At 35.9% G+C, this 15,377-nt stretch overlaps 1 protein-coding gene across 1 annotated transcript in view; it reads left to right on the top strand.

The window, feature by feature from the left end:
* TNR (tenascin R) overlaps nt 1-15,377 on the top strand; it is a 123,352-nt gene that overhangs the window by 26,899 nt on the left and 81,076 nt on the right. Inside the window, exons 5-7 of the mRNA XM_070939226.1 lie at nt 1,604-1,754; nt 4,610-4,879; nt 12,142-12,327. Coding sequence (XP_070795327.1) covers nt 1,604-1,754; nt 4,610-4,879; nt 12,142-12,327 — 607 coding nt within the window. The remainder of the gene's footprint in view (nt 1-1,603; nt 1,755-4,609; nt 4,880-12,141; nt 12,328-15,377) is intronic.

Below are 15,377 nucleotides of genomic sequence, written 5' to 3'. Positions count from 1 at the left end.
CACACTATAGAGTGAAGATCACAGGATTGATGTTCTGGTTGTAGTTTGCTGCTGACCGTAGATATAAACCCCCTGCTCTGTGAAAAAGGCATCAGCTTTTTTGATCATTACATCATTGCATGTGTAGTATAGTGAAAGTCAGAATTACTTTGTTTTCTAATTCATAATATATTTGCAAAGACAGAACTATACGTATCATTATGTACAATTATTTTATACCACTACATTGTCATTCATACATGAATAATATATTTTGAACTGAATACTTTAAGTGCCCAAGTATGATTAGACACACAAGGAATTTTTCACACAAATATTTTATGAAAGGACTGAACCTGCAGCTCACCAGTCACTAGTGTGCTGGAACTTACAGAGCAGGTGCTACTTTTATTTCTTTAATAGTTTGCTATATTATTTTAATGAAATCATATTTAAAATGACTAATAAAAGTTATTTGGTAACAATGTTCTCCTGCCTTCACTCTGTTTCATGGATTCAAGGTAATTTATAGAAATTGTTTTAGTACCTACTTCTGTAACAGTCTTCGCAATTTAAGTATTAAGTCTGGATAACCAAACTAATAAAATTATTCATGTAAATCTCAGTTTATGGGGGATTGGAATATACTAACAATCACTTTTGTATGTTTTAAAAAGATTACCTATTTTTAAATGTTAGTGGAGGCAGGAAAACATTGAACATATAAGCATGCTGCAGGAAATACTGAAAGTTCAGCCACATACATATTTCATTTACAATAGCATAAACATACCTACAAGCTCAACAATTCATCCATCAATCTCAGGGATAGTAATGCATTCTCAAACACAAACAAAATATCAACAAAAGATTTCTTAGTCACACAATAGATTATTCATTTTCTCAATCTTCTATTTCTCCTTCCCTCTCTTTTTTCCTTTCTTTTTCACACATACACAGGCTTCCTTACAGTTTCTACTGTATATTCTGTATATTCCTCCATCCTGCATATATATATGTGTGTGTGTTACTGTAAAATCCCCATTTCCTCCTGATCAGCTGGGACTTCGGAGGCAGAGAATAGATGCGGGCAGGGCCACTCAGGATTTTTATTACGGTTCTCTGAACTACTCAAAATTTCCGCTATCGGTTATCCAGAACTGGTCAGAACAGTCCAACTCTAAGTAAATACTCACTTTATGATTTATTAAAATTGAGACAATTATTTTTCCCCCTCAAAATTGAAAGAAAATCCATTCTTACCATACTTTTATTTATTAGCAAAAGTTTACAAATTCCTATACATATTTATCCACTTTTTAGATTTATTCATAGGGATCATATATGCTCTTTAGTGTTTTAAAAAGTGGGGTAAGAACACTGGAAGGTTGTACATGCCATATATTATTAGAATCTATACTGCTACAGACTGCCCCTTCATGCTACAAAAAAATTTTCATACAGTAAATTCACTATACTCCCAATTTGCTGGGGTATGGATGTTTCTCTTTCTTTGCAGAGAAGGGAAGTAAATTTTAGGGCACAGCAACATGATATTCAGTAATGCCCAAGGAGACAATTCAAAGTTTATTTAACTTTGAATCAGTTTTTTTAATGTCTATAGGACAATGAAGGGGGCGTGATTGCTCAACTTCCCAGTAGTATGACAACCTTCAATCAGACCGGCCTGAAACCAGGTGAAGAGTACACAGTCAATGTTGTAGCTCTCAAGGAACAAGCCCGAAGTTCACCCACTTCAGCCAGTGTTTCAACCTGTAAGTAACCCTAACTGACTTTTTTATGTAAGCTTGTGAATTAATATCAGCCTTCTTTCCTGATGGGAAAAGACTATTTAAAAAGTAATTTGCTTCAAGAAGAATCATCGTGTTTAGGAATAATATACTTCTAAATAATAAATGCAGTGATAGAAGAGACTTTTGCTTTTTCCTTCATGCTCTATTTGTGGGACACGAGAAACACCTGTATGAGCATTGTTGGAACCGTTTTGCTGGAATGGATAGATCGACAATAAGGTTAAACAAGTTCTCACCTAGGAAGCAAGGATTTCATTTGTCTAGAAATGTTTCTTGTCATCTTTTTTACATATCTGCACTTAGCAAAATCTATTTTGGGGAGTGGGGGAAGAAAACCATGCAAATAGCTTCAACACAGGATGCATCAACAAAGCTAATTATAAAGAGTTAATGAGCTTTTGATCCGTGCAAAAATATGTATGCCAGCTATTGCATAGCACAAGGAGGTCTTCCTTTAAAGAAAAGAGAACATGCTAAATATTAATTCGCAATCCTGATGGACACCTTACTTATCCTTTCATCATGTCAGCAAGTACATACAGACATTTATTGCACACAAACATTTTTCCCCCTTTACAGATATAGCAGTGTTTGAGAACTGCTTACGGGATGTAGCTTACCAATGACATCTATAGGCCACGTGAAGCAATTATCCATTTCAACTGGTTTAAGAGACTTTTCTGCCTAATGGTCCATAAGCAAAGCCATACCTTGCTGTGATGATAGAAGAGCTGCTAGAGTAATCATTGGTTTCATTCTCTTTATTTTCCTTTGGGTTTTGACCCTGACTTATGTTTTGCAGTATGAGTAAGAATAAAGGAGCTTAAAGTATGCTTGGTGTCAAGACAAGGCCAGCAACATGTCAGCAGGAATTGACAGAACCTTCCAGGAATACTGTACAACTTGAGTGAAAAAAGACTCATAGAACCTATTTTTTTAGAGGAATATCTCATATTGACACTTCAGTGTCTTTAGTGTTAGAGTAGTAAGGATTACAATGAAATTCACAGCTTCTCATGTAGAGTTCAAATTGTATCTCCAGCTTGAAAAGATTCTAATCCGAAACCAGTAATTCATTCACTGGTATGAGTAATTCTGCTATGTCTCTATATTCTCAATGAAAAATTATTAGAGGGAAATAAAAACATTCAGTGGAATGAATCTAAGTTATTTATTTTTATTTATTTATTATTTTTACAAACAACTCAAGGCATTGAACATATCTAATAAATCTTCCTCCTCCTACTTTATCTAAAACAATGGGTATCAAATTTACCGCGTCGCATTGCCATCACATGAAGTTTTGTGATGTTTTTTCCATTCGCAGAGCTAGGGTGGGCGGGGCCTGTACATGACACATCTGGCCCACAGGCCACCAGTTTGACACCCCTGCCCTACAACAACAATCCTGCAAGGTGGATTGGGTGAGAGAGAATGACTGGCCCAAAGTCACTCAGTTGTTTTTCATAACTAAGGCAGGATTTGAACTCATGGTCTCCTGATTTCTAGCCTGGTGCCTTAACCACTAGACCAAACTATATATAAGTTGGCCTCCTTATTGTATGTGAAATTCTAAGTATGGTTCTAATGGATACAAATAGTTGGTGCCATTTGCCTCAACCTCAATCTACACAGAGTTTTTTTTTTTAATCCTTTGTACCTATTAGAGGACTGTAACCATTTCACACGGAATTCTTTCTTAACTTCCATGTCTTTACCTTCCTGGTTCTAATATTTCTTGGCACCTTTGACCATTTTTTTTCCTTCTGTTTCATATACAAAATTTAGGATCACCAACCACACCTAAAAGTCCTTAGTTTTCAAGTAAGTTCCTTTGCTAATAAAAAGCTGAAGTTCTCAGCAATAATTTACTTCTGCATTTATACATTGTAAAACACTACAGTGAATATATGCAGACTTTGGGTAAGGATATGTCAGTCAGCATCAATCCAATCTATTTCCTTACTTACTTTAAATGCAGTTTTCTTTTCCCATGAAGATTTTTGAATAAAAATCTAAATAAAAATAAAAATAAAATAAATTTATCTGAATATACATTCTCTGAACCATTTAAACACAAAAGTAAAGATATACAAAATTGTCACTGCTCTTTTTTTTTTCTTTTTACCCTAGTGAGGTTCCTCTGGAAATAAACTTGTCAATGAATATAGATTGCTTCTTCTAATATTCAAAACCCCTTATTTCAACTATAATGTATATATTTAATATAAAATTTTATATATATATATATATATATATATATATATATATATATATATATATATATATATATGTTTTTCTTCTAGCCAGGTTTTCCCTACGTAGCCAAGGTTTTTTTGTAGGGAAAACCTGGCTAGAAGAAAAACACACATAAACCCTACGAAGAAGTAAGAAAATTGATTGATATATATATATATATAGTTTTTAAAACTAATACATATTAATAAACAACAGAAGTAGGAAAGAAAGAAAGCAAAAAGCAAAAGTGAAGAGAGAGAGAGAGAGAGAGAGAGAGAGAGAGAGAGAATAAAAAAGATAAAAATAGAAGAAACTTCTGATTTCCTTTGAGGCATGTATAAGTACAATTACAAAATTATCTCTTACTCTATGATTACCACAAACAGCTATTGGTAATAGCTTTTCTGTTATCTTTTCTTTCTAATCATCAAAACCACAAATTATAAATGCACTTTTCTGTTTCATGCAAAATGTTTATAAGGGATTCCCACTCAGCCATAAATGTACATTATTTTGTCCCTTTGATCAAAGAAATTAATTTCTTCTTTTCTATTTGTTCACGTACTTACTGTCTCCAGTAATTGATGGGCCAACCCAGATTTTGGTTCGTGATGTCTCTGACACTGTGGCCTTTGTTGAATGGTCTCCACCCCGGGCTAAAGTGGACTATATTCTACTGAAATATGGCCTAGAGAATGAAGAAGGGGGAAAGTCCACTTTCCGCTTGCAGCCTCCACTGAGGCAGTATTCCATGCAAGCTTTACGACCTGGCTCCCAATATGAAGTCTCTATCTCTGCTGTCCGTGGTGCTAATGAGAGCGATGCTGCAGTCACCCACTTTGTAACAGGTAAGACCAAGCATTAGTTGAATATTTCATTGGTGCAACGCTGGTCCTCTGCTTTCTCCCTCAGTACAGTAGAGGAAGAGTCATAGCTTAGTATTATGGTATATTCTTTGCATTTAGAGGAATCTGGAGGGAAATGCTAGCATTTCTACCTAAAAAAATATTTCAGTCTTATCAAAATCAACCTCTGCCTGAGATCTTGGAAAACTTATCTACTGAAATAAATAGATTAAAATAATAAAAACATGTCCTTATGAAGGTAGGCTGTCACAGGATAGGTCTAAGGCTCCAAAGCTTTTGTCTTAAGGAGGCAGTGTGAAACAGCATTCCAGGTTTTCTCCCCTTTTATTCCAACTACTGATAAGCAAAAGCAGTTTGCTTTCTTACATGAAATTATTCGCTTAATTTAATAACTCACTTAAATTACTTGCTTTACAAGTACATTTGCAAGTGTAAATAAAAATATTTTTTCTGAATTCTAACTCTCACCTCTATTCAACTTTAAACCTATATGTATATATGTGTGTGTGTGTGTGCGCGTACAAGTAATGATACAAGCTTAACATTTATTAATTTCAATTCTGTCCCTGCCTACTCTTAATTCTAGGTTCAGAAAGAATTTACAATATTAATGGCAATTGGCTTTGATCCAGCTGATGATCACTTGAGAATTATAACTTTAGAATTCATTTCTTTTCTCATTTTTCAACCTTTTCCTCTTCCTGAAAAAGCTAATGAGCTTTGATCAGTGCAAATATTGCCTAATCCTTGTAAGGATCACTAGCCTGTTTCTGGATTGAAACCAACCATCCATCTTTATGTATTATCTAAATCTATATTATCTGCCAGATTTCAACTCCATTTCCAACTTTCTTTTTTCCAGAGCTGAAAATTTTTAAGACTACCTCCTTTGCCAACCCATCTGCAGCCTTCTCTTTCTTCTATGGGAATCTTTTGATTGAACCTTTGCTCTTACCAAAAAAGTGAGCACAGTTTGTTCAGTTTGGAGTCTGCATCAACGAATGGCTCCACAAAGAGCCAATGAGAAACTGTAGGCAAAAGCAGGCTCAGCTCGCAGGCATGTGGCATCATTATTCTACAGGCATGCTAAGTACTTTGGCACTTACTGAATAACCTCCTTTTGGTCCTCCCTCTTTCATCATAGCAGCAGAGAAACACCATCCTGTCAACCTTTTCAGTTAGAAAAATACTGTGAAATTAAAAATCATTAATTCCAAAAGAAACCAGCTTACAAAGCAAGCATAGGGAGAGAGGATAGAATATTGGGTTGAAAGAGAAGCATTACACTGGGAAGGAACTCTGACCAACCTCATAATAAATGTATTGTACATTCTAGTATCATATTCAAGAACTTAGAACAGGGTTTTTTTTAGTCAACACTATAGTCAGCTAGCAAGTTTAATTTACAACTCCATAAAGGAGGAAATGGAAAACAGAGCTTGCAACTGTTTTATGGCTTAGATATTGCCTGTCATAAAGATTTCAGATGGATACTAGAGCTTTGTATCATCTCTATGATAATATTGTGCTGACTGTACTTAAGAGAAAGGGGAATGTGCATCTATCGATTTGCTGAGTTTTTCATTCCTAGACTTTCTTTGGTGAGATGTCATAATCAAAACAATAAATAAAGTAGCAAAACCATTGCATGATGTATTTGCTACTCTTGTTTCACACAGTGCAAAATGTTCTTATTTTGCTTTCAGTACCCAGAATGTGGCATGGCAACCCTCAAAATGCTAGGGAAGGATACCACAAAATGATACATTTGGATCAATTATTCTTCCACAAGGATGGCTGTGATTAATTTCTTTCAAAGATAGCTACAACTCTTCCAGACCGCTAACTTTTCCATCTCCAAACCACAGTGAATCCAATTTAAAATATACCTGAGGTAGAGCCAAGCTTTTTTTGATCCATGACTATTTTTAGATTTATTTGGATATTAAGATGTTTTAAGCATACAATATGTTTTCAATTCAAAGTTCACAAAGAACTGCTGATCAATGAGCACTTGCACTTCTTGGTCAGTAACAGTGCATAAAGAACTGTCAATCAGTGCTTGTATATTAGCCAGCACTTGAATGCCTTTCCATCTCCTCTTCGATGCAGGCCTAAATGCAATAGCAATAGCACTTAGATTTATATACCTCTTCACAGTGCTTTACAGCCCTCTCTAAGCAGTTTACAGAGTCAGCATATTGCTCCCAACAATCTGGATCCTCATTTTATCCATCTCAGAAGGATGGAAGTCTGAGTCAACCTTGAGCCTGGTAAGATTCAACCTGCCAAACTGCTGGCCGCTGGTGATCAGCAGAAGTAGCCTGCAGTACTGCACTCTAACCACTGTGCCACCGCGACAAATGCAAATCCTTTTCTCTTCTTCCATGTTTTGTTCAAAAAATGCTAGTATTTCCACATGATTCTGTGCATAGCAAAACTCTATTGCCTTTTTACTTCTTTTTTTTTTAAGAATTTTTTTATTTTTTAAAACAAAACATAAAACATAAATTCATCATCCATACAATTGCAAACAGTGTGTCGGTCGGTTACAAGTCTTTTACGCTTCCTCACCATATTCATTACTTACTAATTATCTAATTTCTCATATTACCAGTCTAATAAGTATCTTTGTGATATAATCCTCATTAATCATTTAACTATGGCTTTCCCCTTTTTTTCATAAAAATTATTTTCAAATATTTATATTATAACATTCATTTCTTCATCCTAGGTTAACAATAGCCATACAACTTTGTATTATATTTTGTATATTTCTACCATTATTATGTTATAATGGTCTCATCTCTATTTCATTTCCATGTTTTATTATCTAGCCATTGATAAAATAAATCCCATATCTTATAATATTGTTTATCTTCTTGTTCTCTAATCTCAAATGTCAATTTGCTCATTTCAGCACATTCCATAATTTTCTTTTTTTTTTTTATTGCAAAAGTTTTACAATTACATTTTCACCCCTTTCCCCCCCCCTCCTCAACCCACCCCAAACTTCCCAACCTCCCTAACCCTCCCTAACCCTCCCCTCCACCCGGACTTCCACACAATATACTCATATCAGGTAAAAAAAAACCCTTAGTATAAAACTTATATAAAACTTGAACCCCTCCCTCCCCCTTATAATTTTTTTATCTTCATTACATTGAAATATTTCTATCTTGATATATCATTTTCAAATAAAAGCTATTTGATACTTCCTAGTTTGATATTTGTTCTGAACATAATCTATCCACTTTTTCCATTCCCATTCATAAGTCTCTTGTGAACAATCTTTTAAGTATGCTGAAATCTTCGCCATCTCTGCAAAACTGGCCATCTTCAAAGTCCATTCCTCGATAGTGGGCAAAGCTTCATTTTTCCAGTATTTACCTATCAACAATCTTGCTGCTGTTATCATATACAATATCAATTTTGTTTCACCCAATGTAAAACCCTTAACTATACCCAATAAAAACAGTTGTGGAGAAAATTGAATTTTTTTCTTCAAAACATTCTGCATGACCCACCAAATTTTTATCCAAAAAGCCTTAACTTTCCTACAAGTCCACCAAACATGATAATATGTAGCATCTAAACAATCACATCTCCAACATTTTGGCTGAACATTAGGGTACATACACGACAACTTTTTGGGGTCTAAATGCCATCTGTAAAACATTTTATAGAAATTTTCCCTCAGATTCTGCGACTGTGTAAATTTAACGTTCTGAACCCAAATTTTTTCCCATGTTTCCAATATCACTGGTTCTTCAAAATTTTGTGCCCACTTAATCATACAATCTTTAACTAATTCAGTTTCTGAATCCCTTTCTAACAAAACATTATAAAGCCTTTTAATATGCATTGGACCTTTCTCTTTTATGTGTCTAACCAAATCTTCCTCATGCAACATAATACCAGTTTTTTGGTCCTCTTTCCATCTCAATTGTAGTTGATTATATTGTAACCAAGTTAAGTTAATCCCTTCATCCAACAGTGTCTGTAATGTCTTCAACTGCCATCTGCCCGCATCTGTAAAAAGAACCTCTTTGTATAAAAACCCCCCGAGTGACATTATATTTGTATTCCACATAATATGACCAAGATCCAGCCATAGTGGTATTTTATAATCCCATTTGAATCGGTGCTTCTTCCAAACTCTCATCAAAGAATCTCTAAGTATATGGCTTTTAAATACTTTATCCACTTTGTTGTCATAAAATAAGTAAGCATGCCATCCAAATTCAAGATCAAAACTTTCTATATTCAGTATTCCAGTCTTTTTCCTTCCAAACCAATCACTTGCTAAGGTCAAAGCTGCTGCTTCATAATATAACTGTAGGTTTGGAAGTTTAAGACCTCCCCTTTCTGGAACATCTTGCATAATTTTCAATTTCACTCTCGGTTTTTTCTCGTTCCAGACAAACTTATTTACTCCAGTTTGCCAGACTTTCAGTTGTTTATCACTTTTAAGCACCGGAATCATTTGAAACAGAAAAAGAAATCTTGGCAAAATGTTCATCTTAACTGCTGCTATTCTTCCAAGTAGAGACAGCTGCAGTTTTTTCCAAGTCTCCATATCTTTCTGCACCTCTCGCCACAACACCTCATAATTATTTTGAAACAATTTCATGTTTGATTCTGCAACCTGAACTACTAGATATTTTACCTTTGGTACAATCTCAAAACCTGCCCTCCTTTCAAGCTCATGTTTACGATCTTGTGTCATATTTTTAACTATCATCTTAGTTTTTTTCTGATTCAGTCTAAAACCTGAAACTTTACCATAGTCTTGTATAATGTCCTTCATCTGGATTATTGATTCCATTGGCTGTGTTAGGGTAACGACCAGATCATCTGCAAATGCCTTTATTCTGTAATCCTCTTGCCTTATCATTATACCTTTCAAGATATTAGAGTCCCGTATTGTATTTAACAAGACTTCTAGTGTTAAAATAAACAACAATGGGGACAGCGGACATCCCTGTCTTGTTCCTTTTTCAATTTTAAACTCTGTTGTCAAACTTCCATTAATAATAATCTGTGCCTTTTGCTCTTGGTAAATTGCTGAGACCGCCTGTATAAATTGATCCCCAAAGTCCATCTTTTTTAAAGTCTTTAGTAGAAAATTCCAGTCCACTCTATCAAAGGCCTTCTCTGCATCCAGGAAGACCAGCACTGCAGGGATCTGTTTATTCTTCTCAAGATATTCCAATAAGTCTATTACTTGCCTTACATTATCCTTCATGTATCTACCCTCGATAAATCCCGCTTGATCATCATGAATCACCTTTTGAATTACTGGCATCAACCTGTTGGCTAGTACTTTTGCATAAATTTTATAATCAGTATTCAGAAGAGATATTGGTCTATAATTCTCCGGTTTTTTTGGACCTACTTGCTCTTTTGGTATCAGAGAAATATAAGCTGTTGTCCATGATGGGGGTATTTTACCCCCTTGTTGAATATTACAAAATAATTTTCTTAATAACTTCACCTTGCCTTTTTACTTCTAACCTGGCATTCCAGTATTTTTGCATTTCGGCTCTTTATCAGTTCATGGCAGCATGCTGCTATGACTGGATCCTATGATTTGGGAGGTGGGACAAGCCAGGACGTACACAAGGTGGTAAGAAGTTGCTATTTTTGAAACATTTTGTACCTTGAGGGGGTGTTTTTCTCACCACAGACTGAACGCAATAACACTGAGATGCACTGCAATTCCTTATAATTGTAAATCCCTGATTATGTCACTGATCAACGGGAAACTCATACCACACCAACTTCAACAGGAAGACCTCCGCATCTTAACTCACTTTTCTTAAAATTACTGAAGACCTTTCTTTTGGTGTGGATTAAGACAAATCAGCAGAACTAAAACCTCACTGAAGTCAAATTTAACCTCTGCCTCTTTTAATAAAACAAAATGCAACTACCACATCACACTCCAGTCCATATCATCTTAGGTGTAAATCTCATACAGGAATGTTTCCCCCTAGGTGCCTGGATGTAGAATTTTACCTGTAATTTTGATCAGTAACTCTTTTCTGTGCAACTTTAAAGCCTCCTGACCTTTTATTCCTGCTTCTGTTTCTCTTCTTGCTGCTATTTGCAATTCAGATTGGGCTCAAATTTATACAGTTCTGATACTGGCCCTGCATATCATTTACTGAAGTTCCAGGAATACTTGTCAGCTCCACAATGAAAATGTACACAGATGAAAAGGAACCCAAACCTACCCAAATATTTATGTATGCAATTTGCATCTGGTTTTTCTGTCTATAGTTAGGGGATAATTGGGGCATATCCTGCAGCAATTTGTAATTGCTTGTTTGTGAGTCAACAATCCAATTTGGGACTGCCACTGCTAAGATGCTTGTGTAAAACCACAGTTTGTTTTTTGTGTACATAAATGGGCAGGCTAATGACATTATTTGAGGCCAAAAAAGGGGTAATTGGATCAAACAGTTTAAGAACCACTGTTACAGGCAAAGCATGCTTTTCAACCAGGTGCATATTTAAATGTGAAACATCATTGTTTCAGGTCCCTTACGTATTCATGTGAGATAGAAGGACATACCTCTGAGAGCCCTGAGCCAAACAATAGTATTTCTTTTTTAAATGTCAAAATGCAAAAGAAGGAGCCTATCCCAGCAGATAGTCCTGGACCAAAGAAGCTAAAGGGAACATTCAGCTTAGAGCAGCTTCATGTATAGCATTATGCTCCTTTTAAATGTAACAGAAAGAACAAAACTCAGTGAGATAAGAATGCTGTTCACATAGCCACATTCAGATTCAATTTCTAAATCTAAAAGCTCAGAAAGATTTCTTGTTGCCTAAGACTGTACAGAATCAATTCTAATAACAGAGTCCTTTATTTCATAAAATTAAACTAGGCTTTAATTTGAAGCAAATTGATTTCATTTTAAACTCTGACTCCTTGGATTTTCCATATTTGGCTTCATTTTAAATGTAGCAGATTTGACATCAACTGAAACATATATCTTTAATGTGTTACACAACTACATAGTTCTTATAGTTACCATTGTTGATATTTTATAATTAGCAATTCCTTTGTGTTTATGGTTCAAATTATCTCTTCCTAGAGTAATAGCATGAAACCTAAATAACCTGTCCACCTGAATTGCTTTTGAAATGCATTTCCAAACATATCTTAATAATATGAGATATATTTGGTGTGAATATAAAGGAATTGTATTGTTTGCTTTCTTTTTCTAATGCAGAAATTGATGCTCCGAAGAATTTACGCGTACTCTCTCGGACATCAGACAGCCTAAACCTTGAGTGGGACAATAGTGAGGCGGAAGTGGAAAACTTCAAAGTGGTATACAGCACCTTGGCTGGTGAGCAGTACCATGAAGTTTTGGTGCCACGCAATGCAGGTGCCACATCCAAAGCCACACTCACTGGTAAGCCTTTGGACTAGTTGCTGAGACTCCAGTGGAAAAACCTCATAATTGCTTTTAAGTGCTCTCTACATGGGGCTCCCCTTGGGGTACACCCAGAGGCTCCAACTGGTGCAGAATGCGGCCGCGCAGGGGATTATGGGAGCGACGGGGTGCTCCCATGTGACTCCTCTCCTGCGTGAGCTGCATTGGCTTCCGGTGGACTTCCGGGTACACTTCAAGGTGTTGGTGATCACCTTTAAAGCGCTCCATGGCTTAGGGCCAGGGTACTTACGGGACCGCCTTCTGCCACCAATAGCCTCCCACTGGCCGGTTCGCTCCCACAGAGAGGGCCTCCTCAGGGTGCCGTCGGCCAGACAATGCCGGCTGGCGACCCCCAGGAGGAGAGCCTTCTCTGTGGTGGCACCTACCCTATGGAACAATCTACCCCCAGAGATATGAGTGATCTCCGACCTCCGGACTTTTCGTCGGGCCCTAAAAACTTATTTTTTTCAGTTAGCCGGTCTGTCTTGATTTTAGGGTTAGTTTTTAAAATTTTAATATTGATTTTAAATTGACAAGTTTTAAATTACGGGACAAATTTATAAATTATTTTAACTCTATTTTTTAACTGTAATGTTATGTATAGATGTTTTTATTTTGGCTGTTCACCGCCCTGAGTCCGAAAGGAGAAGGGCGGTATAGAAATTTGAATAATAAATAAATAATAAGTGCAAACATACATGTGTCATTGCAGTATAATCTCTTCGTTCTAGATCAGGGGTGTCAAACTTGCGGCCAGATGTGTCATGTGCTAACCACGCCCACACCCAGTTTAGCAAAGGGGGGGAGTCATAATACATCATGTGACAACACGGATTTAACACCCCTGTTCTAGAAGATTAGTATTTCATTTGTTTAAATCGTTAGATTTATATTCTACTTTTCTTCTAGGAACATAAGGAAGTATATATTGCATTTCTTCATTTAATTATAAGCCAAGGGTAACAATCAGAGAAGAGAAAGAGAACGACTGGACCAAAAGCACCCAGAGAGCTGAGATTAGGACTTCAGTCAGGCCTTTCAAGTCTTATCCAACAGATCAACCATTTATATCTGAACTTTGTTGTTATTGTAATGGCCTCAGAACATGAAAAGCAGTTTGGGATGAAAGCCCATTGGTATTCTTATTGCCTTTGCAAAATAATGCCACTTTAAAGATTAGCACAGCATTTGGATGCTAGTCAACCTCCACACTTTTTATATTTTAAAATAAACTACTATTACACAATTCTCCTAAAGCTACAAAATAAAAGCCCCAGAAGAAAATAAAAAACAAAAAATACTGTAGCATAGTATTTTAAATAGGAATGATTACCTTAAGATGTTCTTTCTGTATTGTGTTCAATCTATAGTGGCTCTTTTGTGCCTCAAAATCTTCATGAAGCTACCATAGTTTATTCAAAAGTTGAAAAAGTGTCTCCCTTTAACAAAGTTTCTTATAAGAAATATTTTCAATTGGTCAGTTTATTTGTAAACTCTTTGGCTCTCCCAAAGGCTCCTGTTTTTCTCCTTTACCTTGGTTTCTTTAGTAAAATGGGTTTTGTTCTGTGCACCCTGAAGTAGAAAATGGTACTACTGTTTCTCACCTCTTTCCAGTTTTTCCTCCAAATATAGTTTTTGAAGCACAGATGAGTCTAAGAACATAAAATAAATTTTCTTTAATGCCTCCTTAAATAAAAAAAAATGTGAATTTACCCTACTGGGCATATTTTAAAATTTATTTTGTCTATCTCTGCTTCTTTTCCTACACAAATGCAGTATTTTCAATAGACCCCAGTCTCTGTACTTGAAACAAACAAGTAGTTTTTATGCATTGCTGCCTTAAATAGATTTTTAATGAAAATTAACATCCATTTATCTGTTGAAGTTAATATTTGTAGCAGAGATGTCTCATTACCAAGGAAACTTCTTATTGTATGCCATTACAGTATCATCTAAATATTTATGAACTAAATTATCTGAGCCCTTGTCCATTGTGCGAGATCCCCAATGTCAAGAGCCCACCCCTTAATCTATTGCTTTTGTTACACCATCTGCTGCCTAAGAAATGCACTGGGAAATTAAGGGTACAGGTGAGGGGAAAGGTACATAGGTACGCCGCTCACAAGATTGGGGGGACATTTAAAGGAAGATTTCAGATTGTGCCTTTATTGGGCAGTTACCTTTTTCATTCACAGAACTTCACCAAGGGTCCAGGTAGTATCTTCTTGCTTTGTAGCCCTCTTATGTTTTCCACATTCCTTTTCTTGTCTTACCATAGAAAATCTTTAAAAAAAAAAAAAAAAAAAAAAGCTTGGCCTTTTGATTGATAGCATGAAAAGCTTATTTGTCTAGAAATAGCTGCAGTGGGAGACCTACCACATACCTGAATAACTTCAGTTGAAATCAATAGGATTTCAAATGAAATCAATAGAACACTTGACTTTGAATTGTAGCTAGGGAAAAGGATGGATATGTTGTTCTTGTTCTCATTAAAACACCCTTGGACGTCTACTGGTCAGACTAATGGTCATCTATTCCATCACACCCCAAGAGTAACCCCCTCCCCCATCACCAGCCTCCCAAGCAAGGCAGGGTGATAACAGCCCTCCAATGTTTTTAGCTTCTACCTTCTACATTGAAAAATGTATAGCCTCCAAAGAGGGAGGGGTAGGTAGTATACTCTGTTCTGTACAATCCTTGCCTAAAAGAAGCAGCACTCTTATAATGGATTAAGTTGCTCAACCTTTGCTTTGGGGCCTAGCAAAATATACCTTAGTGAGCAAATCTTTTCATTTGTAACTGAATTATGATTTATTTTTTAAATGACAGGGATTCCCACAAATAAAATTTTTGTATCCAATACACAAGTGAGAATACTCAAAACAGGGCTGGAAGAGTGAAGGGGTACATAATTTTTCAGATATTTATGGTATGTTTGAAAAAGAAGAAGTAATAGGAGCGTTTCCAGGTGAGGCTTAATATTATAGGTTCATAAAATGGAAAACATATTTTGTTTCGAGTTCAAAGGA

This window comes from Pituophis catenifer, unplaced genomic scaffold, assembly GCF_029215685.1.
Source record: "Pituophis catenifer annectens isolate HBS135680 unplaced genomic scaffold, rPitCat1.0.hap2 SCAF_3, whole genome shotgun sequence".
Classification (NCBI taxonomy): Eukaryota; Metazoa; Chordata; class Lepidosauria; order Squamata; family Colubridae; genus Pituophis; species Pituophis catenifer.
This window is presented reverse-complemented; position numbering and strand designations above follow the sequence as displayed.